Below are 24,313 nucleotides of genomic sequence, written 5' to 3' on the forward strand. Positions count from 1 at the left end.
CTATCAAACTACCAATGGCATTTTTCACAGAAGTAGAACAAAAAATTTCACAATTTGTATGGAAACACGAAAGACCCCAAATAGCCAAAGCAATCTTGAGAAAGAAAAATGGAGCTGGAGGAATCAGGCTCCCTGACTTCAGACTATACTACAAAGGTACAGTAATCAAGACAATATGGTAGTGGCACAAAAAGATAAATATAGATCAGTGGAACAGGATAGAAAGCCTAGAGATAAACCCATGCACCTATGGTCAACTAATCTATGACAAAGGAGGCAAGGATATACAATGGAGAAAAGACAGCCTCTTCAATAAATGTGCTGGGAAAACTGGATAGCTACATGTAAAAGAATGAAATTAGAACACTCCCTAACACCACACGTAAAAATAAACTCCAAAATGATTAAAGACTTAAATGTAAGACCAGACACTGTAAAACTCTTAGAGGAAAACACAGGAAGAGCACTCTTTGACATAAATCACAGCAAGATCCTTTCTGACCCACTTCCTAAGAGTAATGGAAATAAAAACAAAAATAAACAAATGGACCTATTGAAACTTAAAAGCTTTTGCATAGCAAAGGAAACCATAAACAAGACAAAAGCCAACCCTCAGAATAGGAGAAAATATTTCCAAACGAATCAACGGACTAAGGATTAATCTCCAAAATATATAAACAGCTCATGCAGATCAATATTAAAAAAATGAACAACCCAATCAAAAAATGGGCAGAAGACCTAAATAGACATTTCTCCAAAGAAGACATACGGATGGACAAGAGGCACATGAAAAGCTGCTCAACATCACTAATTATAAGAGAAATGCAAATCCGAACTACAATTAGGTATCACCTCACACCAGTTAGAATTGGCATCAGAAAATCTACAAACAAGAAATGCTGGCGAGGGTGTGGAGAAAAGGGAGCCCTCTTGCACTGTTGGTGAGAATGTAAATTAATACAGCCACTGTGGAGAACAGTATGGAGGTTCCTTGAAGAACTAAAAACAGAGTTACCATATGACCCAGCAATCCCACTACTGGGCATATACCCAGAGAAAACCATATTCAAAACAACACATGCACCGCAATGTTCATTGCAGCACTATTTACAATAGCCAGGTCGTGGAAGCAACCTAAATGCCCATCGACAGACAAATGGATAAAGAAGATGTTGTACATATATACAATGGAATATTAGTCATAAAAAGGGTGAAACTGGGTCATTTGTAGAGTCATGGATGGACCTAGAGCCTGTCATACAGAGTGAAGTAAGTCAGAAAGAGAAAAACAAATATCGTATATTAATGCATATATGTGGAACCTAGAAAAATGGTACAGATGAACCGGTTTGCAGGGCAGAAATTGAGACACAGAAGTAGAGAACAAACGTACGGACACCAAGGGGGGAAAGCGGCGGGGGTGGTGTTGTTGGTGGGATGAATTGGGAGATTGGGATTGACATATATACACTAATATGTATAAAATAGATAACCAACAAGAGCCTGCTGTGTAAATAAATAAATAAAGTAAAAAAAAAAAAAAAAAAAGAACCTGTGAGTGTTTCAAGATGCTACAGTTTGCTTTCAGAATCTGTCATTCCAAAGGAGGTCTGCAGCAGTTTTTGCCGTAGTGGTTTTCTTATTTAAAAATAATCCTGTAATAAGAAATAGAAAGAAGGTTGTTATTAAATATTGAGACACTGGCTAAGTGAGCATGGAATATTCTGGCAATTTAACATATTTAGTAATATGTGCTTACTGCAACTATATTGCTAAGATTTTTTTTTTCTTTTTTTTGTTTTATTTTTGTGGTACGCGGGCCTCTCACTGCTGTGGCGTCTCCCGTTGCGGAGCACAGGCTCCGGACGCGCAGGCTCAGCGGCCATGGCTCACGGGCCAGCCGCTCCGCGGCATGTGGGATCCTCCCAGACCGGGGCACGAACCCACGTCCCCTGCATCGGCAGGCGGACTCTCAACCACTGCGCCACCAGGGAAGCCCTACTGCTAAGATTTTGAATAGCATTGGAATGGGGTGCTTTTCTAAGTGAGCTTCAAAGATAAGCTTCTTTCTGGAGCTTATAGACCCTGAATATTTGAAAAGTTCAGTGCTGCACCAGGAATCCCAAGATACCTAGGTCTGCTAAAGGTCTGTCTGCTCCTTGAAGCTTAGGGTCAAATATTAAACAGGATCTTCACTGCTTGCCTTCCTGTAATGATCTTCTCAGACATTTCCCCAGGAAGAGGCTTTACCCACTGCTGTTTTCTTAATATATTTTACCTAGAGGGAATTTTTTGGCCAAAATAACTTTCGGAAAATAAGTTTTAAATTTTTTGATCTTTCCCTTTCAAAACCACATTTATCTTTATCTCAAGTATACTCTGCTCCTCTAATTCTTAAGTAAGATACAAAAATGCATTTTGCTTTTAATTCCATTTAAAACATATATAGATTTTAAAAAACAAACAGAATATGAATTCATTTCAATAAATGTTTGTTGAGCAGCTGTTCTCTGTAAAGCCTAGTGAGTCTATTTTGAATAATAATGATGCAAATTATCAAAAGATTTATAATTTATTTTCAGGCAGATAGACATGTAAACCCAATAATTTAACTCATGATTCATTGGCATAAAATCATATTACAGGTTCTCTTCTTCTCCCTTCAATAGACAGCAAGCTCTTTGAGAGCAAGAACTGTACTTTTAGGCCAGATTGTATCCCTAGTACCTACGGGCAAAGGATCGGGTAGGCAAAGGTGGAGAGTCTATTGTAGGCTGTAGTATCTGCAATTAAAATTCAGTAGACATGATAATGCATTGGATTGGGGTGGTGGATTCAGCAACAGTTCTGAAATGGCTGAAACAAGGTTCCCAGAGGCATGAGGCTCTGGAGGTAGCATGGGGTCAGTGCAGGAAGGAAATTGAATGACATTCTCAGAAATTAACAGGAAGAGATAGCATATTTTCACACCTTTAGTTTTACTTATCATTTTCCTTAGTGCCCTTGTCTCACCCTTTTTTTCAGCTCTTTAGAAGAGTTCCTAGGCGTGGTTTATTTTTATGATTGGACTGTATGATAATTTATGACTGGATAAATTATTCACAATACTATTTTCTCTTACTAGGAGTGCCAAAATCTAATTAGAGCTACCACAAAAATATACATTCCAAAAATTTCTTTTTATCCTGTTAAAAAAATATATGATTTCCCATAGCTAATAGAGGAGTGACATTTAAGAACCTACGCTGACGGAGAATGGACTTGAAGACACGGGAGGGGGAAGGGTAAACTGGGATGAAGTGAGAGAGTGGCACTGACATATATACACTACCAAATGAAAAACAGAGAGCTAGTGGGAAGCAGCTGCATAGCACAGGGAGATCAGCTCGGTGCTGTGTGGCCACCTAGAGGGGTGGGATAGGGAGGGTGGGAGGGAGACGCAAGAGAGAGGGGATATGGGGATATATGTATACGTATAGCTGATTCACTTTGTTATACAGCAGAAACTAACACACCATTGTAAAGCAATTATACTCCAATAAAGATGTTAAAAAAAAAGAACCTATGCTTATAATTAGTACTGAGATTTATGTGTAAATAAACATAGTATGTGTGTATATACATTTATGTATTTGCCATATAAAAATCCATGCCATATTGTACGTTTTTCAATTTAACTAATGATTTACATTATGTATACATTATTCTAAGAGTTATCCTGATTTCTCTTTTGTCAGTCTGTACATTTTATTAAAATAATTTGTGACAGTGATTGATTTAAATGAACCCACTTCTGAGAAAGTGATTGTTTTAATTAAAAATGTTGGGTATTTTTTCCCCTGTACCTGAAGGCAGTTGGACTGATTTGCATTCCTCTCAGTTCTAAGTGTTGAGGCTAATATATTATGAAACATCTTTTTTTCCCTTGATATACATGCACATTAGCTTTCATTATTTCTATTTTAATTAATATCAGAGAGCATAGTTAGAGTTTCACTCAAGGAGTATCCTCAGAACATTTTTAGTAAAATGTGCAGGCACAGTAAATATGAAAGACAAAACAAAAGGAAAAGGATAATTAAGACAGGCTAAGTTTTCATATTTTCTTAAGCAGAGTAGATATTCTGAATGCAGAAGTATTTTAAAAGAGAATAAAGAACTCTAACAATTGTATAAGTTGGAAAATATTTTGCAATTTTTATATGGCTAACAAAATATAGGTGTGGGACTTCAGATATTTTTATTCATCCTTCAATTATTAATTGAGCGTCCAAGTTGTAGGAGTTTGGGCTATATTGGTATTGCAAATAAGATCATTGATTTTGTAGCACTTTGTCACCAAACCTTCTTATCCCATTAGTTTAAAGAAAAATGTGAACATGCACCTCAAAATAAGTTTGTTTCACACAAGCAATATTTCCATTCTTTTATATCCTAAGGCATAATATTCATTTAGGGTGAGGTTCCATTCTTATCACAGTAGATGTATTTCAGATCATCTTCTAAACATTTTAAAAATCTTTTGGCTGACTTCATGTGAGATTTGAATAGATTATCATTGTTTTGATACTTACTTCCATGCTTATTTTTAACCACATAATCCATGTAGAAGATATGTCATCTTTGTTATTTTCTTCATGTTAAGCTTTTGCTTGCTTTTTTGTTTTTTTGTATCACCTTTGATCCATACTACCTCTGGGATTTTTTTCCCCTACACTATCCTAACTTTAGTTAAACTAAATAATATAACTTATAAGCCCGCTTAACCAGGAGCACATAAATTTCAACATACTGTAAAGCATTCATTGGGAACAGTGACTGAGAGCTAGGGTCACTGGGCCAGCCCCTCAGCATTATGGGATGCCCCACCTGCCTCAGGTACTTCAAGGACCTAATGTGACATGTGACTCTGAAGACACTGATGTCAATTCATGTTAAGTATTAGTGAAGCTTAAGTTCTTTCTCATTTTTGGAGATAATAAAATAGTAAGTTCTAATACTGGGTCTTCCTACACTGCAGTGCACTGTCCTACAATCCCCTTGGCCAGGAGAGGCCCTCCACTTTGGACGCTGTTGCTTTAAATTGCTGCACAGTCTGGGTCCTATCCATTCCGGCAGTTATGTGAGATTTTCTTGGTCCTTCTTTATCAACTTTTCTCTCACAGAGTCATCAAATAATACATGTAAGTTATCTGTCCAGCACATATTAGACTGAAGTTGAGACTTGTATTGAAGTAGAGCGAGAAAGTGAAGGGTTAGAGCCTTCTATTCACAGTAGATCCAGAAGATTAGTCATACCTTTGTGTGACCGCACATAACTGATGAGGTTGTTTTGTCAGTAAAATTGTTTTGTTTTGTTTTTGCTGTGATTATTTGGTTGTATACTTTAGGCTTAGGGAGAAAAGGTTTTTTTGTTTGTTTGTTTGAATTATTTGAAAGACTGACTTTAAGCTATAAATGGCCACATTGCACAATGGCCAATTATATAAATAAGGATCACAAAAGGCTTTATGGACATGTGATTATGTGCAAAGAGAAAATATTAAGTGGAATTCTTGAAAAGTTGGGGCAACCAGTTAATCTACAACAGTAATAGGTGTTTAGTTTACTTGCATATATGTATCCAATATTATTTGCAAGTAGGTAGAAAATGCTATTTTAACTCATTCTTTCTCAAAGGCATTAATAGATTTATTAAAATTTCTGCATTTGCATTATAAAATTAGCATGCCATCATGATAGGATATTTTGCAAATAATAAAATATTGAAAGATAAATATTCCAGTAACCATCAAAATAGAGTTATATTTAACATTTTGACACATCCTCCCCCATTTTCTCTATGGATAGTATTTTTTACATAGTCATGATCGTGTTATATATACATATGTTGTTACACAAAACTTTATACCACGCTGAGGATTTATTTTGGGGTTAGAAGTGCAGAAAGTACAATTACCTGATCAAAAGTTATGGACATTTTTAAGGCTTTTCTGTGATTTGTGTCTTAGTTGTCATGTTGTTGTTCCAGTTTTCACTTTTACCTGCAATATGAAATTACTGGAAAACTACACCTTTGTCAATATTCATTCAAGAAATATACATTGCATAGCTCTCATTTATCTAGACCCAGGAAATGCCATGGTGAGCAATATAGTACATTTCAGTTTTTCTTATGAAACTTACAGTCCAGGTTGGAGACAGACATCAGTGATACAAGTGCACAAATAAACGTGGAATTAAAGTTATGAATTATAGAGCAGAATGTTAACATCTGTTTAATCTCGGTGGGTGCATGGATGTAGGTTGTGTTGCTTTCTCTATCTTTTAATGTATTAATAATATTTCAAAATGAAATCATTTTGATGTTTACAAAATGTTACACCTATAAAGAATGCTGCCATAAAAGCATTCCAAAGAGGAGTCTGACGTCTTCTGAGGTGTCAGGCAAGTGCCCCAAAGGAAGTATTGATGGAGTCAAACTTGGGAAGAAGAAAAAGGAGTAACTAGGCAAAGTCATGTGCACGTGGGGTTGTGTGCACAGGTGCGCAGGGGAGCATCTCTAGGGAAGTGGATGTATTTGAGACACGTAAGGTTAAGGGAACAGGATAAAGGTGGGAGATTATGGGATCTTTGTAGGCAGCCCACAGTGACCCAGGTTGGGCTATGCACTGAGGATGGCGTGGGAACAGTAGAAACCAAGGTTGGGCAGATAGGATGGTGCCCCACTGCTGCAGGGTGTGAGTAATTCAGCGGGTATTGGAGAGTGGCTACATATTTCCTCATCTGATGGATTGGAACAGGCATACTGCAGGTTTTAAGAGCACCTAGGAGAGGCCACTAGGGGCTGAACTGCTGCTGGCGGTGAAAATAGAAAAAGGGAAAAGAGTGAAGGAGATTTTGAAGACAGCATCTGTAGGAATTGGACAACCCATTAGGTGGAATAAAAAAGGCAAGCGTGGTGTTGGTCTTAGGGGGTTGACACTGTTAACGTCAGTGTCATGTCAGGAGTTGACTTCTGGCTGAAGTTGGTGGAGATGAGGGAATTAAAGTGAAAATGATACTGTAGGAATTTAAACGTATACATTATTAAATTTATAATTTTGGTGAGGGTTTTATGGGTAGAGATTTATTGGAAATGTGGCCAATGGCAAAGTAGGGCAGATCTTAGAAGAGATTTTCAAGAAATTTGGTCATTTCTAACTTTATGTTATTGCTTTATATTATAGATTCAGCTCCAAGTATGCAGGGTTAGGGGTTAGACACAGCTAGAGATAACCTTCGAGAACCTAGTTTAAAAAAGCAGATGAGTTTGTATTTTAAGTTTTTAAGATGTTTAATTCGATTGTTCGATTTTTACAGGCCACATAATTTAGTAGCTAAGTGGGCAGGATCATGTCAACCGCAGCTTTGCACTTATTAGTCATATGTTCTTTGTCAAATTAATTCATTGTTCTGTGTCTTCACTTTCTCATCATCAAAATGGGCTTCCTATTAAGTAAGTTGTGGTGAAAATTCAATGAGTCAATCCTGGCACCTGAGAAGAACACAGTCGATGTTATTACGGTTTCTAAAACAAACAAACAAATAACGTGAAACTATGTAAATAGAAATCAGTTTGGTTTTTCTTGTCTTAAAATTAAATAAGAACTCAAAAACACAATTTCATGTTTTACTGGTACTTTCGTATCAGACATGAGGTGTGATGATGACAAATTAGGCCCTTAACCTCATGTCCTTCAGGTTCGCTTCTGTTGTCACAAATGGCAGGATTTCCTTCTCTTTTATGGCTGAATAATATTCCATTGTGCATCTACACCACATATTTTTTTTATCCCTTCATCTATTGATGGACACTTAGGTTGTTTCCATGCTTTGGCCACTGTGAACAATGCCTCAGTGAACATGGGGGTGCAGATATCTCTTTGAGATCCTGATTTCACTGCCTTGGCATGTACACCCAGAAGTGAGATTCCTGGATCAAATGGATCATATTTCTATTTTCCATTTTTTGAGGAACCTCCATCCTGTTTTCCACTGGGACTGCACCTATTTTACATCGCCACCAGCAATGCACAAAAGTCCCCTTTTCTCTACATCCTCTCCAATGTTTGTTCTCTCATCTTTTTTTAATACAAAAAACAAAAGAGAAGGGCTCTCGCTGTGTACGTGTGAAAGGGACTTTGCGGGGGTTATGGGTCTTCTCACTGCCTTGCCTGATGTACTTAATTCAAGTGCAGAAGATATAGTTGCTACGATATAGGATCACTAAAAATAAGTGATCCAGAACATAAAGGTTTTGCAGAAAAACTGTCAATCTCTAAAATGCTCTATATGTTTTCATGGCAACTAAGAATCCCTACCCTTGTCCGCGCCTTTGTTCCCTTCCTTTTCTGTGCTACCTGTTTTCAGTGACAAGCAAAAATATGAAGCAGCAAAACTAGGAAAAGTCCTCAGTACTTAAAGGGTCAGTAGCCCAGCCAAGTCTTATTGGATGATGGGCAGATTAAGGCACAAGAGTAATTTTTTCCACTAATGCACATCTTAGAATTATGTGATTTTTAAAATTATATACTACAGAGTAAGGAACATACATGACACAATCCTAATAATCACGTAGATGTTTCTTTTCAAAATCCTGCTCTTCCAAAAACACCTGTATTCTAACATGCTTGATCACATGAATGCTGTGATTTTCATGTATTATTTTCCAGGTTTTCTTCAATATCATAGTATCTTTGAAGAAAATCTGTGTACCATGGGGTCATTTTTCAAATTCAGATATACATAGAAACAGATGCTCTCACTTTCTAATTTCTTGAGAACTAAACATAAGGCTGAGGATATTCTGTTTTGAATAGCTTTTTATGTTTGCTTTTGCATGTGGCTTTTTTTGTATGTTTTCAGCTGTTTGAAGTCCATCATTTTATGATTGATTACAAGATGCTCTGCTTCATCATTCTGTAATATCCTCCTGTTTTGACAGCATGATCGCATTTGCATGTCCTATTCAGGGGTTGTGGAGAGATGCCAGTTGCCATGGCGGGGATTCTGATGCCCCCCATCAAATCTAGTCATGAGATGAGGATGGCCTTTGAAAAGCCACATACAAATGTTTATTTTCAAAGGTAGAGTTGGCTCTTTGTGAAGCATCGGATCACTAGACTGGCTATCTTTTAGATGAATCATCTAATGAGAAGTATGTTACCATCTAACTTCCCTTTTGGTTTTTTTTTTACATCTTTATTGGAGTATAATTGCTTTACAATGGTATGTTAGTTTCTGCTTTATAACAAAGTGAATCAGTTATATATATACATATGTTCCCATATCTCTTCCCGCTTGCGTCTCCCTCCCTCCCACCCTCCCTATCCCACCCCTCCAGGCGGTCACAAAGCACCGAGCTGATCTCCTGTGCTATGCGGCTGCTTCCCACTAGCTATCTACCTTACGTTTCGTAGTGTATATATGTCCAGGCCTCTCTCTCGCTTTGTCACAGTTTACCCTTCCCCCTCCCCATAGCCTCAAGTCCATTCTCTTTATTGTGTCTTTATTCCTGTTTCACCCCTAGGTTCTTCATGACATTTTTTTTTCCTTAAATTCCATATATATGTGTTAGCATACGGTATTTGTCTCTCTTTCTGACTTACTTCCCTCTGTATGACAGACTCTAGGTCTATCCACCTCATTACAAATAGCTCAATTTCGTTTCTTTTTATGGCAGAGTAATATTCCATTATATATATGTGCCACATCTTCTTTATCCATTCATCCGATGATGGACACTCAGGTTGTTTCCATCTCTGGGCTATTGTAAATAGAGCTGCAATGAACATTTTGGTACATGACTCTTTTTGAATTATGGTTTTCTCAGGGTATATGCCCAGTAGTGGGATTGCTGGGTCATATGGTAGTTCTATTTTTAGTTTTTTAAGGAACCTCCATACTGTTCTCCACAGTGGCTGTATCAATTTACATTCCCACCAACAGTGCAAGAGGGTTCCCTTTTCTCCACACCCTCTCCAGCATTTATTGTTTCTAGATTTTTTGATGATGGCCATTCTGACTGGAGTGAGGTGATATCTCATTGTAGTTTTGATTTGCATTTCTCTAATGATTAGTGATGTTGAGCATTCTTTGATGTGTTTGTTGGCAGTCTGTATATCTTCTTTGGAGAAATGTCTATTTAGGTCTTCTGCCCATTTTTGGATTGGGTTGTTTGTTTTTTTGTTATTAAGCTGCATGTGCTGTTTATAAATTTTGGAGATTAATCCTTTGTCAGTTGCTTCATTTGCAAATATTTTCTCCCATTCTGAGGGTTGTCTTTTGGTCTTGTTTATGGTTTCCTTTTCTGCGCAAAAGCTTTTAAGTTTCATTGGGTCCCATTTGTTTATTTTTGTTTTTATTTCCATTCCTCTAGGAGGTGGGTCAAAAAGGACCTTGCTGTGATTTATGTCATAGAGTGTATGGCCTATGTTTTCCTCTAAGAGTTTGATAGTTTCTGGCCTTACATTTAGGTCTTTAATCCATTTTGAGCTTATTTTTGTGTATGGTGTTAGGGAGTGATCTAATCTCATACTTTTACATGTAGTTGTCCAGTTTTCCCAGCACCACTTATTGAAGAGGCTGTCCTTTCTCCACTGTACATTCCTGCCTCCTTTATCAAAGATAAGGTGACCATATGTGCGTGGGTTTATCTCTGGGCTTTCTGTCCTGTTCCATTGATCTATATTCCTGTTTTTGTGCCAGTACCATACTGTCTTGATTACTGTAGCTTTGCAGTATAGTCTGAAGTCAGGAAGCCTGATTCCTCCAGCTCCGTTTTTCGTTCTCAAGATTGCTTTGGCTGTTCGGGGTCTTTTGTGTTTCCATACAAATTGTGAAAGTTTTTGTTCTAGTTCTGTGAAAAAATGCCAGTGGTAGTTTGATAGGGATTGCATTGAATCTGTAGGTTGCTTTGGGTAGTAGAGTCATTTTCACAATATTGATTCTTCCAATCCAAGAACATGGTATATCTCTCCATCTATTTGTATCATCTTTAATTTCTTTCATCAGTGTCTTATAATTTTCTGCATACAGGTCTTTTGTCTCCTTACATAGGTTTATTCCTAGATATTTTATTCTTTTTGTTGCAATGGTAAATGGGAGTGTTTTCTTGATTTCACTTTCAGATTTTTCATCATTAGTGTATAGGAATGCAAGAGATTTGTGTGCATTAATTTTGTATCCTGCTACTTTACCAAATTCATTGATTAGCTCTAGTAGTTTTCTGGTAGCATCTTTAGGATTCTCTATGTATAGGATCATGTCATCTGCAAAGAGTGACAGCTTTACTTCTTCTTTTCCGATTTGGATTCCTTTTATTTCCTTTCCTTCTCTGATTGCCGTGGCTAAAACTTCCAAAACTATGCTGAATAAGAGTGATGAGAGTGGGCAACCTTGTCTTGTTCCTGATCTTAGTGGAAATGCTTTCAGTTTTTCACCATTGAGGACGATGTTGGCTGTGGGTTTGTCATATATGGCCTTTATTATGTTGAGGAAAGTTCCCACTATGCCTACTTTCTGCAGGGTTTTTATCATAAATGGGTGTCGAATTTTGTCAAAAGCTTTCTCTGCATCTATTGAGATGATCACATGGTTTTTCTCCTTCAATTTGTTAATATGGTGTATCACGTTGATTGATTTGCGTATATTGAAGAATCCTTGCATTCCTGGAATAAACCCCACTTGATCATGGTGTATGATCCGCTTAATGTGCTGTTGGATTCTGTTTGCTAGTATTTTGTTGAGGATTTTTGCATCTATGTTCATCAGTGATATTGGCCTGTAGTTTTCTTTCTTTGTGACATCCTTGTCTGGTTTTGGTATCAGGGTGATGGTGGCCTCGTAGAATGAGCTGGGGAGTGTTCCTCCCTCTGCTATATTTTGGAAGAGTTTGAGAAGGATAGGTGATAGCTCTTCTCTAAATGTTTGATAGAATTCACCTGTGAAGCCATCTGGTCCCGGGCTTTTGCTTGTTGGAAGATTTTTAATCACAGTTTCAATTTCAGTGCTTGTGATTGGTGTGTTCATATTTTCTATTTCTTCCTGATTCAGTCTTGGCAGGTTGTGCCTTTCTAAGAATTTGTCCATTTCTTCCAGGTTGTCCATTTTATAGGCATAGAGTTGCTTGTAGTAATCTCTCATGATCTTTTGTATTTCTGCAGTGTCAGTTGTTACTTCTCCTTTTTCATTTCTAATTCTATTGATTTCAGTCTTCTCCCTTTTTTCCTTGATGAGTCTGGCTAATCGTTTATCAATTTTGTTTATCCTTTCAAAGAACCAGCTTTTAGTTTTATTGATCTATGCTATCGTTTCCTTCATTTCTTTTTCATTTATTTCTGATCTGATTTTTATGATTTCTTTCCTTCTGCTACCTTTGGGGTTTTTTTGTTCTTCTTTCTCTAATTGCTTTAGGTATAAGGTTAGGTTGTTTATTCGAGATGTTTCCTGTTTCTTAAGGTAGGAGTGTATTGCTATAAACTTCCCTCTTAGAACTGCTTTTGCTGCATCCCATAGATTTTGAGTCGTCGTGTCTCCATTGTCATTTGTTTCTAGGTGTTTTTTGATTTCCTCTTTGGTTTCTTCAGTGATAACTTCGTTATTAAGTAGTGTATTGTTTAGGCTCCATGTGTTTGTATTTTTTACAGATCTTTTCCTGTAATTGATATCTAGTCTCATAGCGTTGTGGTCGGAAAAGATACTTGATACGATTTCAATTTTCTTAAATTTACCAAGGCTTGATTTGTGACCCAAGATATGATCTATCCTGGAGAATGTTCCATGAGCACTTGAGAAAAATGTGTATTCTGTTGTTTTTGGATGGAATGTCCTATAAATATCAATTAAGTCCATCTTGTTTAATGTATCATTTAAAGCTTGTGTTTCCTTATTTTCATTTTGGATGATCTGTCCATTGGTGAAAGTGGGGTGTTAAAGTCCCCTACTATGAATGTGTTACTGTTGATTTCCCCTTTTATGACTGTTAGTATTTGCCTTATGTATTGAGGTGCTCCTATGTTGGGTGCATAAATATTTACAATTGTTATATCTTCTTCTTGGATCGATCCCTTGATCATTATGTAGTGTCCTTCTTTGTCTCTTCTAATAGTCTTTATTTTAAAGTCTATTTTGTCTGATATGAGAATTGCTACTCCAACTTTCTTTTGGTTTCCATTTGCATGAAATACCTTTTTCCATCCCCTTACTTTCAGTCTGTATGTGCCTCTAGGTCTGAAGTGGGTCTCTTGTAGACAGCAAATATATGGGTCTTGTTTTTGTATCCATTCAGCCAATCTGTGTCTTTTGGTGGGAGCATTTAGTCCATTTACATTTAAGGTAATTATCGATATGTATGTTCCCATTCCCATTTTCTTAATTGTTTTGGATTCGTTTTTGTAGGTCTTTTCCTTCTGTGTTTCTTGCCTAGAGAAGTTCCTTTAGCAGTTGTTGTAGAGCTGGTTTGGTGGTGCTGAACTCTTTCAGCTTTTGCTTGTCTGTAAAGGTTTTGATTTCTCCATCAAATCTGAATGAGATCCTTGCTGGGTAGAGAAATCTTGGTTGCAGGTTTTTCTCCTTCATCACTTTCAATATGTCCTGCCACTCCCTTCTGGCTTGCAGAGTTTCTGCTGAAAGATCAGCTGTTAACCTTATGGGGATTCCCTTGTGTGTTATTTGTTGTTTTTCCCTTGCTGCTTTTAATTGCTTTCTTTGTATTTAATTTTTGACAGTTTGATTAATATGTGTCTTGGTGTATTTCTCCTTGGATGTATCCTGTATGGGACTCTCTGTGCTTCCTGGACTTGATTAACTATTTCCTTTCCCATATTAGGGAAGTTTTCAACTATAATCTCTTCAAATATTTTCCCAGTCCCTTTCTTTTTCTCTTCTTCTTCTGGAACCCCTATAATTCGAATGTTGGTGCGTTTAATGTCCCAGAGGTCTCTGAGACTATCCTCAGTTCTTTTCATTCTTTTTTCTTTATTCTGCTCTGCAGTAGTTATTTCCACTATTTTATCTTCCAGGTCACTTATCCGTTCTTCTGCCTCAGTTATTCTGCTATTGATCCCATCTAGAGTATTTTTCACTTCATTTATTGTGTTGTTCATCATTGTTTGTTTCATCTTTAGTTCTTCTAGGTCCTTGTTAAATGTTTCTTGCATTTTCTCTATTCTATTTCCAAGATTTTGGATCATCTTTACTATCATTATTCTGAATTCTTTTTCATGTAGACTGCCTATTTCCTCTTCATTTGTTAGGTCTGGTGGGTTTTCATCTTGCTCCTTCATCTGCTGTGTGTTTTTCTGTCTTTTCATTTTGCTTATCTTACTGTGTTTGGGGTCTCCTTTTTGCAGGCTGCAGGTTCGTAGTTCCTGTTGTTTTTGGTGTCTGTCCCCTTGGCTAAGGTTGGTTCAGTGGGTTGTGTAGGCTTCCTGGTGGAGGGTACTAGTGCCTGTGTTCTGGTGGATGAGGCTGGATCTTGTCTTTCTGGTGGGCAGGTCCACGTCTGGTGGTGTGTTTTGGGGTGTCTGTAGACTTATTATGATTTTGGGCAGCCTCTCTGCTAATGGGTGGGGTTGTGTTCCTGTCTTGCTAGTTGTTTGGCATAGGATGTCCAGCACTGTAGCTTGATGGTCGTTGAGTGAAGCTGGGTGCTGGCGTTGAGATGGAGATCTCTGGGAGATTTTCGCCGTTTGATATTATGTTTAGCTGGGAGGCCTCTTTTGGACCAGTGTCCTGAAGTTGGCTCTCCCACCTCAGAGGCACAGCACTAACTCCTGGCTGCAGCACCAAGAGCCTTTCATCCACAGGGCTCCTTAATTTGGGATGATTCGTTGTCTATTCATGTATTCCAATTCCACAGATGCAGGGTACATCAAGTTGATTGTGGAGCTTTAATCCGCTGCTTCTGTGGCTGCTGGGAGAGATTTCCCTTTCTCTTCTTTGTTCTCACAGCTCCCAGGGGCTCAGCTTTGGATTTGGCCCCACCTGTGCGTGTAGGTCGCCGGAGGGCGTCTGTTCTTTGCTCATACCGGACGGGGTTAAAGGAGCCGCTGATTCGGAGGCTCTGGCTCACTCAGGCCGGGGGGGAGGGAGGGGCACGGAGTGCGGGGCGCGCCTGCGGCGGCAGAGGCCGGCGTGACGTTGCGCCGGCATGACGTTGCGCCAGCTTGAGGCGCACCGTGCGTTCTCCCGGGGGAGTTGTGCCTGGATCCCGGGACCCTGGCAGCGGCGGGCTGCACAGGCTCCCCGGAAGGGGGTGTGGAGAGTGACCTGTGTTCGCACAGAGGCTTCTTGGTGGAGGCAGCAGCAGCCTTAGCGTCTCATCCCCATCTCTGGGGTCCGCACTTTTAGCCGTGGCTCGCGCCCGTGTCTGGAGCTCCTTTAAGCCGCGCTCTCAATCCCCTCTCCTCGCGCACCAGGAAACAAAGAGGGAAGAAAAAGTCTCTTGCCTCTTCGGCAGGTCCAGACTTTTCCCCGGACTCACTCCCGGTTTAGCCGTGGCGCACTAACCCCCTGCAGGCTGTGCTCATGCCGCCAACCCCAGTCCTCTCCCTGCGCTCCGACCGAAGCCCGAGCCTCAGCTCCCAGCCCCGCCCGCCCCGGCGTGTGAGCAGACAAGCCTCGCTGGCTGGTGAGTGCCAGTCGGCCCTGATCCTCTGTGCTGGAATCTCTCCGTTTTGCCTTCCGCACCCCTGTTGCTGTGCTCTCCTCCGCGGCCCCGAAGCTCCCGCACTCCGCCACCCACAGTGTCCGCCCGCGAAGGGGCTTCCTAGTGTGTGGACACGTTTCCTCCTTCACAGCTCCCTCCCGCTGGTGCAGGACCCATCCCTATCCTTTTGTCTCTGTTTATTTTTTTCTTTTGCTCTAACCAGGTACGTGGGGGGTTTCTTGCCTTTTGGGAGGTCTGAGGTCTTTTGCCAGCGTTCAGTAGGTGTTCTGTAGGAGTTGTTCCACGTGTAGATGTATTGCTGGTGTATCTGTCCCCTTCTGGTTTTAATAAACTTCCACTGCCCTCAACCTCAAGCCATTTGGGCCAAGAATCAAAAGCCATATTGTACAATTTTACTGTCCTTTTTAGTTGTATAAGTTATATAGAATTATCTTTTTAGTTCATCTAATTGGTCTAGATTATGGCCAGAGAGCTTAGGTTTGTTATTGTGTCTTGCCCTGAGTTCAGAAGTTGATTTACACATTTTCCTATGGATCACACATAAGTACACAGATGTTTCTGTGCAAGTTAGGGTGACCATTTAGACATCAAGGAAACACCCTCCATATCAGGGCTTTTTCTAATTATGTGTAGCAAATGTTAGTGTGACTTTTTTTTTAATACAGCTTTTTCACATTTTGGAATTCCTTGTCAAATTAAGTAAAAAGCCTTTAACAATGTTTCTTGTTAAGTCTTTAACAAGGTTAAGAAACCTTTAACAAGGTTTCTTAAAGCCAGAAGTTTGCAAAACTCTTGTCCTGCCATCCTGAATCATATTAGTTTAAAGTATTAAGCTAGTTAGTTTAGGACTTAACTAATAACTAAACTAACAGATTAAGTAGTTTAATCTTTTAAGTAACCAACCATTTAAATACACACATATCAGTTTCATAAAATGACCTATTAGCTTCAGCTGATGACTGCAGTTTCTTCACCTTCTGTGATTAGCATCTTCCAGGTTTGAGAAATACAGAGACATCTGGGAAGCATAAAATAAAAGGTGCTATGTCCATAAAATACCCTCTTACTTCTGAAAAAGAAAGAAAAGATACAGAAAAGAAAAAAGAAATTCAATTGTGACACATTGTGAGGCTTATGACCACTATGTTTGCCTTTCAGATCCCCAGCTCAAGGGTATAGTGACCAGGTTATATTGCAGGCAAGGCTACTACTTGCAAATGCACCCTGATGGAGCTCTCGATGGAACCAAGGATGACAGCACTAATTCTAGTAAGTGACAACCTCAGGCCACCAATGAACACAATTGGTAGAAGATACACTGCTACTTAAATGACTTTTAAAAATACACTTGCAAATATTGGGTTATGTTCATTCATTTTTACAAATGTTACACAATAGAATGCCATTGACAATTTTACTTGGACCACATGGCTGGAAATATTCATAGAGCCACAAAAGAAACCTGTCATTTTAAGAGACATATTAGTTAATCTTTTCAGGTTTTTTTCCCAAACAATTGTCATATCCAGCATTATTGTTACTTTAATCTCATTATCATCAAAGTCAAGTAACTACACTAACACATTCAGGTGAAAGTTGATTACATGTTTACTTTGGAAGTTTTATCTTTATTAGGCCTGTAGCTTCTTAATGATAACTGGAAATTCAAGAGTTACAAGGATTAGTTGTTTCAAATAATAGAAATGTTATGTTTCAAATAATAAAAATATTATTTTTAAAATTCTTTGTGTTCAACAAGAAAAGATAATATCTTTCTTTATAGAGAGAACATGAAGGCTGTGTGCTTTTAAATGCATTGTACAAATTATTTATTTGATAAAATTGGGTCTGTGCTTTTATTTATTTTTTTAAATTAAAAAGCCACCCACTTTCCCTTGTTTTAATGTCTGTCTTCATTTTACTATTTCTTTATATAAAACTTTTCTTTGTATTTTTATTCTGGTGCCCAGCCCTCTTGTTCAATTGTGTTTTCCTTTCCCATTTTCTGTTCATATTGGCCTCTGATTCCCTTTAGTTTAGCACATCAGTTCTAAAATAGACACACTTTTTATTGCTCAGGAGAATTAGTGAAAAGCAAAAATTGATTTTATTAGAAATATTTAATCCCATATTACTAGTAGATATGAATCTTTTCATTGATTTATCATTTATCCTTCATATACAGAACATCATTCTATGGAAAGAAGGAGGCTTTGAATACATATAACCAAATTATAGATTCTTCCTGTTTTAAAGTCTAGTAATCAACTTTTGAGAAGCACTGATTCTGAGAGCAGCTAATGATATAGACTATTTTTGCATTTGGTGTTGCTAAGTGAAATATCAATATTTTCCCAGCCATTGTGTTTATATTTTAGAGTTTGGATGTCACTTCATTTTTAATTTTTCTTTCAATTTTAAATATTTTCTTTGTTTATCTACATTCCCCTCCTATTCAATGTTTAATCTTTTCCTCTCTTTGTTTATATTATGTCGTCCTTCTGTACTTTAAATTTTTCCCTGTCATATTTGTTCATTGATTTTTGTTCACTTTATTTCCTCTTTTGATTTAGAAAAAGAGAAGGTAAAGCAATTCAGATACAGAGAAGAAAGAGAAGACATTTTTATTCATAAGACTGATGTCAAACATTGTTTACTTTTTGGGATTTTGATATTAGGTTGAACTTTTAAAATCATCAGCACTTGACCATCTTTGACCTACAAAAGATGTCAGTTTCTTCTGATTCATGTTAATACATATATATCTGCTCATTTTCCTTTCCCCACTTTTAACTCCTTACCCATTCTTTGACAAAACGCATTCTCTTTTTCTTACATCTTACAGTCATGGGGGTCATGGACTTTAGAGACTCCTAAGTTCTGATGTCTTCAATGTCCTCTGATTTTCCTCAGCCAGAGTCTAGTAGAGCACGAGAACAAGTTTTCCATAACTATGGTTATGATAAGAGCTATGACACTGATCTATCAGACTAGAGGTTGATGCCATCCATTTTGACAAAGTTTTCAAGAAAGGAAATATACTATAGCTGTATGAAAATGCTGCTTAGTTGGACTTCCTGGGAAAATAATTTCCTTCGAACAAATGGTTTATGAGTTTTTTCCCTACCTTCTCCTTTTGTTTGTGTAATGCCAGACAAATTGGTTATTTTTCATTATGGACTCAATATCGAGTTAAGAAGTGTCAAGTAGACACTGTCTTTTAAAAGCATATTGCTTCACAACTGAGTAAGCAGCACAATATTTCCTAAATTGTGAAAGTACAGATGTAGACATTATACACACACGTGATTATAGCTGGTTATCTGCATAATATTAAACACTAGACTGGAAAGCTGAGATAGTAAAAGATACTAGACCTTCTGTTCCCGAATGTATGAGGCTTCTTTCCTCCTATTGTGTAACTGCACCGGAGGAACAAGAATCTCTGGGTGGCTCGTGAAATCCTTTCTAATCCCCTCAGATACTGGTGAGGAACAGTTCTGGGAACCAAGCAGGAACAGGAGCCCCAGTGGACAAGCAAATCAGAACCAAATCAGAGTGACCTCACTAGAGGGATTTCAATTCCTATGCAAAGATCTGGCCCACGGTTTCTTTTCTTACAAGTTACCATGCATTTTATGTGCCCTTTAAGCCAGTTAGGTTAGTTTCTTCACCATTTCAACATTTGCAAAGACAAAGCAGAACAGAATAAAACAGTCTGAGATAAATGTTTCCTTCTCAAAAGGTTATAAAAATTGGATGATTGTAAAATTTAATAAAACTTGGCAGATTGTAGCAGCTTTATAAAAGCAACGGGAATTACTAATTAACTCTACTTGTGTGTACTATCACCATCTTAATTGAAAAACACAGTTTTTTAGGATGAATTTTACGGTATTTTCTTTTCTCTGGTTTATCACAGTAATCTTCTACTCCTAGGGAAATGGTTAGCCCTGAAAAGTGTTCTTTAGAAATGGGGGTGAGCATCAGAGATGCTGACAGACAGGTCCTCATTAGAGCACTGCCCTTTTTTCTTGAGGAAGGCTATGATGTAATAATTCACAAACACATTCCATTTTTTTATATTTCTCTGAATGCAAAACAAGGATTAGTCATCTATAGATAGGAAAAATAAAGAGAAATAACCTACACGTCACCCTGATGCCATCCCAAAAGTCATCAAATGACAAAACTGAGGCTTGAATCTTCCAATTTTCGTGATTTGAGCTCAATAAATAGCCCACTACTAAATATGAGATTACTTAAAACTAGGTAAAGTCGAACCAACCTGCTCAGTCAGCTTCCTTTGTCAAAAAATTTAAATGTGTTGGAAAGGAGAAAGGCCTGCAGGCGAACCTGATACTAACATCCTCTCAGGCTTAACAGCCTGAGATCTAGAACTATCTGGGCAAGAAAATGGTCCTAGTGGAGAGGTACTGGAGCAACTCACCTGCTTACCTAGGCTTGCAGGTGCCCTGGAAAGATCTTTCACAAAAGGTAGTGAGCGCCTGGCTTACCTCATCACCACACTCATTTTCCGGGGTGTGTTTCTTTAAAATTCTTAGAGTTTCCCTTCTATCTACTAAAGGTCAGCATTACCACGACTATGGTATTTGATTAGGGAGTGGTTTTCTTCCCCAGTTTGCTTCTGGGGATGCCCCGGGGTTTTTCCTGTGCTCTTAAACTTCTTTGTCCCCATTACCAGATACTGCAAGCAGAAGAGGACTATAGAAATATCCATATGCAATAACTATTGCAAGATCAAAGCCTCATACAAACCAATCCCTCTCACCTTAGAAGTTCCCAACCTGATAACTTGCTGTTTGAAAATGGCCGGTCGCTCACAGTGCCCACTCCCCGAAAGGCCTTAGGAAGGTGTTTCTTACCTTGGCTGTAGGTCAGGGTCATTTGAGGAGCATTTGTTTTTAAAAATTCGTTGTGCCCTAAACCCACTCCCAGAGACTGATTTAATTCCATTGGTCTGGAGTTGGGCATGGCCATCCTATTTTATGAATACAGCTAGTTTTAAAGTGCAGCCAGGGTTGAATGGAGACTGGAGTGTTCCGCAGAATGAACAAAGTAGCATGGACATCTTCGTTATTCTTACTCCCCTAGGTCTTGTGATATTGCTTTATAATTATGTTATATACAAAAAGAGTGAAAAAAACGTAATGATGTTTTATTTAATGTGGGTATCTGTGGTTTTGATTAGCGCCATGGTTCAGTCATGGTCAGCTCTGAATAGGCTTCCACATTACGGTGGTTCTATGGTTCACTTTCCGTTTTCATCCTGTAAATTGTAATAACTATTATTTTAATTATTATTCAGGTCACAACCAAAATCCTAGGGAGGGGGACAGTTTTTTTTTAGTACAGTCATTTTAGACGATCTTCTATAATTTTACTCTTTCCCATACTGTATTATTTTAGTGAGTTCTTGATGCACTTACCTTCTAGGATTATTCCATCTGGCCTATATCAGTTATATGGTACCTACAAATACCATTAGATATGTATGAAGGTTAGAATAGTTACGTTTGAATAGGTTAGGATAGAATAGTTTGCATGGATAGATGTACAATTATGGTTTTCAAAAAAACTTTTGCACATAAATCAGGAATTACCCTATGATGCCCATCCTTTCAAAATATATATAAGGGAGATGGGACAGTTCAGGTATTATAGAAAACAGTGAAAATGGCCAATGGCTTTCTCCCATGAAGAAGGAATACTGAGAGTTACCATGACACAAATACTCAATAAATCCACACTCACGTTTAATATTAACTAATAGAAATAAGCAAACAGAAGCCTTGTTCCTCCATAAGGATATCATAAGCCCCTAGAATCCAACAGAAGACAGTCCAGTGTTAGTTTGCATCATGAAAGCTAATATCCACCTAACCATATATGCCCCTGAGTGTTCTTGCAGGATAATTTTCTAGGGCCATGGCCTGCCATTTTCCTTTCATCATCTTGAGATCTCAAGATCAGTAATAGGTAATAATTGGAAGAGAGGGCATAATTTTCCCCTACCCTATTCAGAGAAAACATGTGCCTTGGAATTAAATAGAACACAATTTAGAAAGTCCATTTAAAATTATGTACTGAGTAAACCTATCGATTTAAGTCAAAATTGCCCACATTTTTGAAACTATGTATCTTTTGTGGAATAAAGGTGAGAGCCTTAACCTAAGATATTTTACTTGTACATTTACTGCGACATTTTGGTGTTTTCATTGCCTCTTCTGGCCTGGTTCTATTACTTAGAATTAGACTTGAATTAAGAACTAGAATGGGAGCAGATAACCTCCCATAATTAACAGTTATCTTATAAATGTGTCTCTGATAAAATCTCCAAAATCATCCAGCAGTTCTCACCAAGAATGGTGCTAGAATACCCGCTACACAGTCACATGTAACCATGGCATGGAAATGCATTATTAAGGATGTTAAGACTTTTTTTAAAAAAAGTCAGTGATAACATTGCTGTCTGCACAATGTAAAATATACGTAAAAATACATTTCTGTCAATAAGAGAAGAAACAGAACATGGAAACATGAGTTTTTATCTCTGTCGTGGGTAAAATTGAATACTTTTCCCTCTTTGTTTTAGTTTTCACTCATAGTTTTATGAACTATTAATAAAGAAAATTATCTATGAAATTTGCATGCCATTCAGTTTGATTAGTTCTTTCTAAATTTAGCACATTGGCAGGTGCACATCATTTCTGGGCTCTGCTGGCATATCATGTTGGTTCTGCAAGAGTAATTTAGTTTTGGAATTACCTTTTAAACTTCTTGCCTGTCCTACATTGCAGTGATGAAGCAAACCTTCTACTTAAAAGACCAGAATAAACACTCAACTTGGGCTCTTAAAATTCTGCTTTTTCAGAATCTTCGTAGTTTATTTCTTTTGGTATCAAATGGTGTCAGAGACTGTGATACTATAATCATGATTACAGGCTTGATTCTAGAATCACAATTACAGGCTTGATTCTGTTTATTATGCCATCAGTTCTTCAGAATGCTATAGGGAGACTGCTAAGATCTATAAATTGGAGCTCAAGTGCAAATTTTACTTGTAACAGAAACTTCTTAAATAGAGTAATAAAAGTTAATGAATTGGAACTTCTCAGAAGGTTGTAAGAAACATAATGTTTCTCAAATAGAACAAATGAGACAGAGAAAAGTGATGGGGATGCTTTGCTTCTTCCTGCCCTTTGGTGACAGACTGTCTTTCTCTTAACAGCACTGTTCAACCTCATACCAGTGGGACTGCGCGTCGTGGCCATCCAGGGAGTGAAAACAGGGTTGTATATAGCCATGAATGGAGAAGGTTACCTCTACCCATCGGTAAGTAGCATGCCCAAGATATTGGCCGTTCATTCAGTGTCTGCAAAATAGCGAGAGCATCAACCACAAAAGTGAGAAAGTTCTGTCTCATGACTCTCATTTTTGCTTTAGTATTTGACCTTCACTGCAGTGCTGTAGGAGCTATTAATTCATTAGTCATCAATGTTTGATAATATCAGTGTATCAAGTGGAAGAGTTATATCACCTCTTAAAATTGTGCATTTGCATATTTTTATATGTCCCAGTTCACAGAAAATTGAGCAATTTTGAAAGCGTTGATATTGATATAATCTTTTTCTACTGTTTAGAATTGTGCTTGTCTTAGGGAGTTTCTTGTAAAAGATTATTTTATAAAAAGAAACAGAATAAATGGGAATTCTACAAAAGTAAATTTAGGAGAGATTAGTTCTTTTAAAAGTGAGAATTCAGATTGAGTAAATGCTTTATTGGGAAAATAATTCTATTATCAAAATGGATATTGCATTTAAATTTAAACAAGTCTCGGTTTTGTGTTCATGTATACTAGTAGCTGGGCACCTTCTAGTCTCTTCTGTAATATTTACTGTTTACAAATAATTCATATCCAGGTATACTGTATCCATATATTATAATGCAGCTAGAATTCATATCTGTCACAAGTCCAAGCAATAGAGACTTAGATGAAAATACTTCTTTCCATTATTCCTTGAGCAAAAGTGGATAAAATCATGGAGCCTCAAAGAAAATTCTCTTATTTAGGTTTGCATGTCATCTTAGTATAAATTCTTTAAAACTCTGTTGTTAAATATCATCACCAAAAAAACCACATGTAAACATACATACGTACACACACACACCTAAAACTTAAGCAGAGAAGAAGCATCCTCTGGGGCCTCCCATGCAATGTGATACATTTTCTTCAGCAAATCCGGGAAATCTGTCAAAGAAGATGAAATGTGAGCTGCAGATTCCCTTCGTGGTGAGCTGGGAAATACTCTTGTCATTTGGAACCTTCCTCCACCTTCCCTGACGGGTGTTCCTGCACACAGACCTGGGCCCTACATTATGCAAATTGCATTCTGTTTCACAAGATGAATATTCAACATACTGGGAGCAAGAGGAAGCTAGAATTCCCTATTTCCCCTTTAGGAAGAATTCGATTCAGATAAAGATCATTTTCTAGAGATACCTTATTTCAGATAAAAGTCAGTTTCATTGATTTGACATTTGTTCTGTTATTTTTGTTTCTTTTACCCGCAAGTAATC

At 37.9% G+C, this 24,313-nt stretch overlaps 1 protein-coding gene across 3 annotated transcripts in view; it reads left to right on the plus strand.

Moving 5' to 3' along the window:
- Positions 1-24,313, plus strand: part of FGF14 (fibroblast growth factor 14) — a 701,033-nt gene that overhangs the window by 563,847 nt on the left and 112,873 nt on the right. For all 3 annotated transcript variants that reach the window (XM_067713286.1, XM_067713284.1, XM_067713285.1), the window contains exons 2-3: positions 16,871-16,981; positions 22,965-23,068. In XM_067713286.1, the coding sequence (XP_067569387.1) occupies positions 16,930-16,981; positions 22,965-23,068 (156 nt within the window). In that variant the 5' untranslated portion in view covers positions 16,871-16,929. The remainder of the gene's footprint in view (positions 1-16,870; positions 16,982-22,964; positions 23,069-24,313) is intronic.

The sequence above is a fragment of the Pseudorca crassidens genome, chromosome 18 (assembly GCF_039906515.1).
Source record: "Pseudorca crassidens isolate mPseCra1 chromosome 18, mPseCra1.hap1, whole genome shotgun sequence".
Lineage (NCBI taxonomy): Eukaryota > Metazoa > Chordata > Mammalia > Artiodactyla > Delphinidae > Pseudorca > Pseudorca crassidens.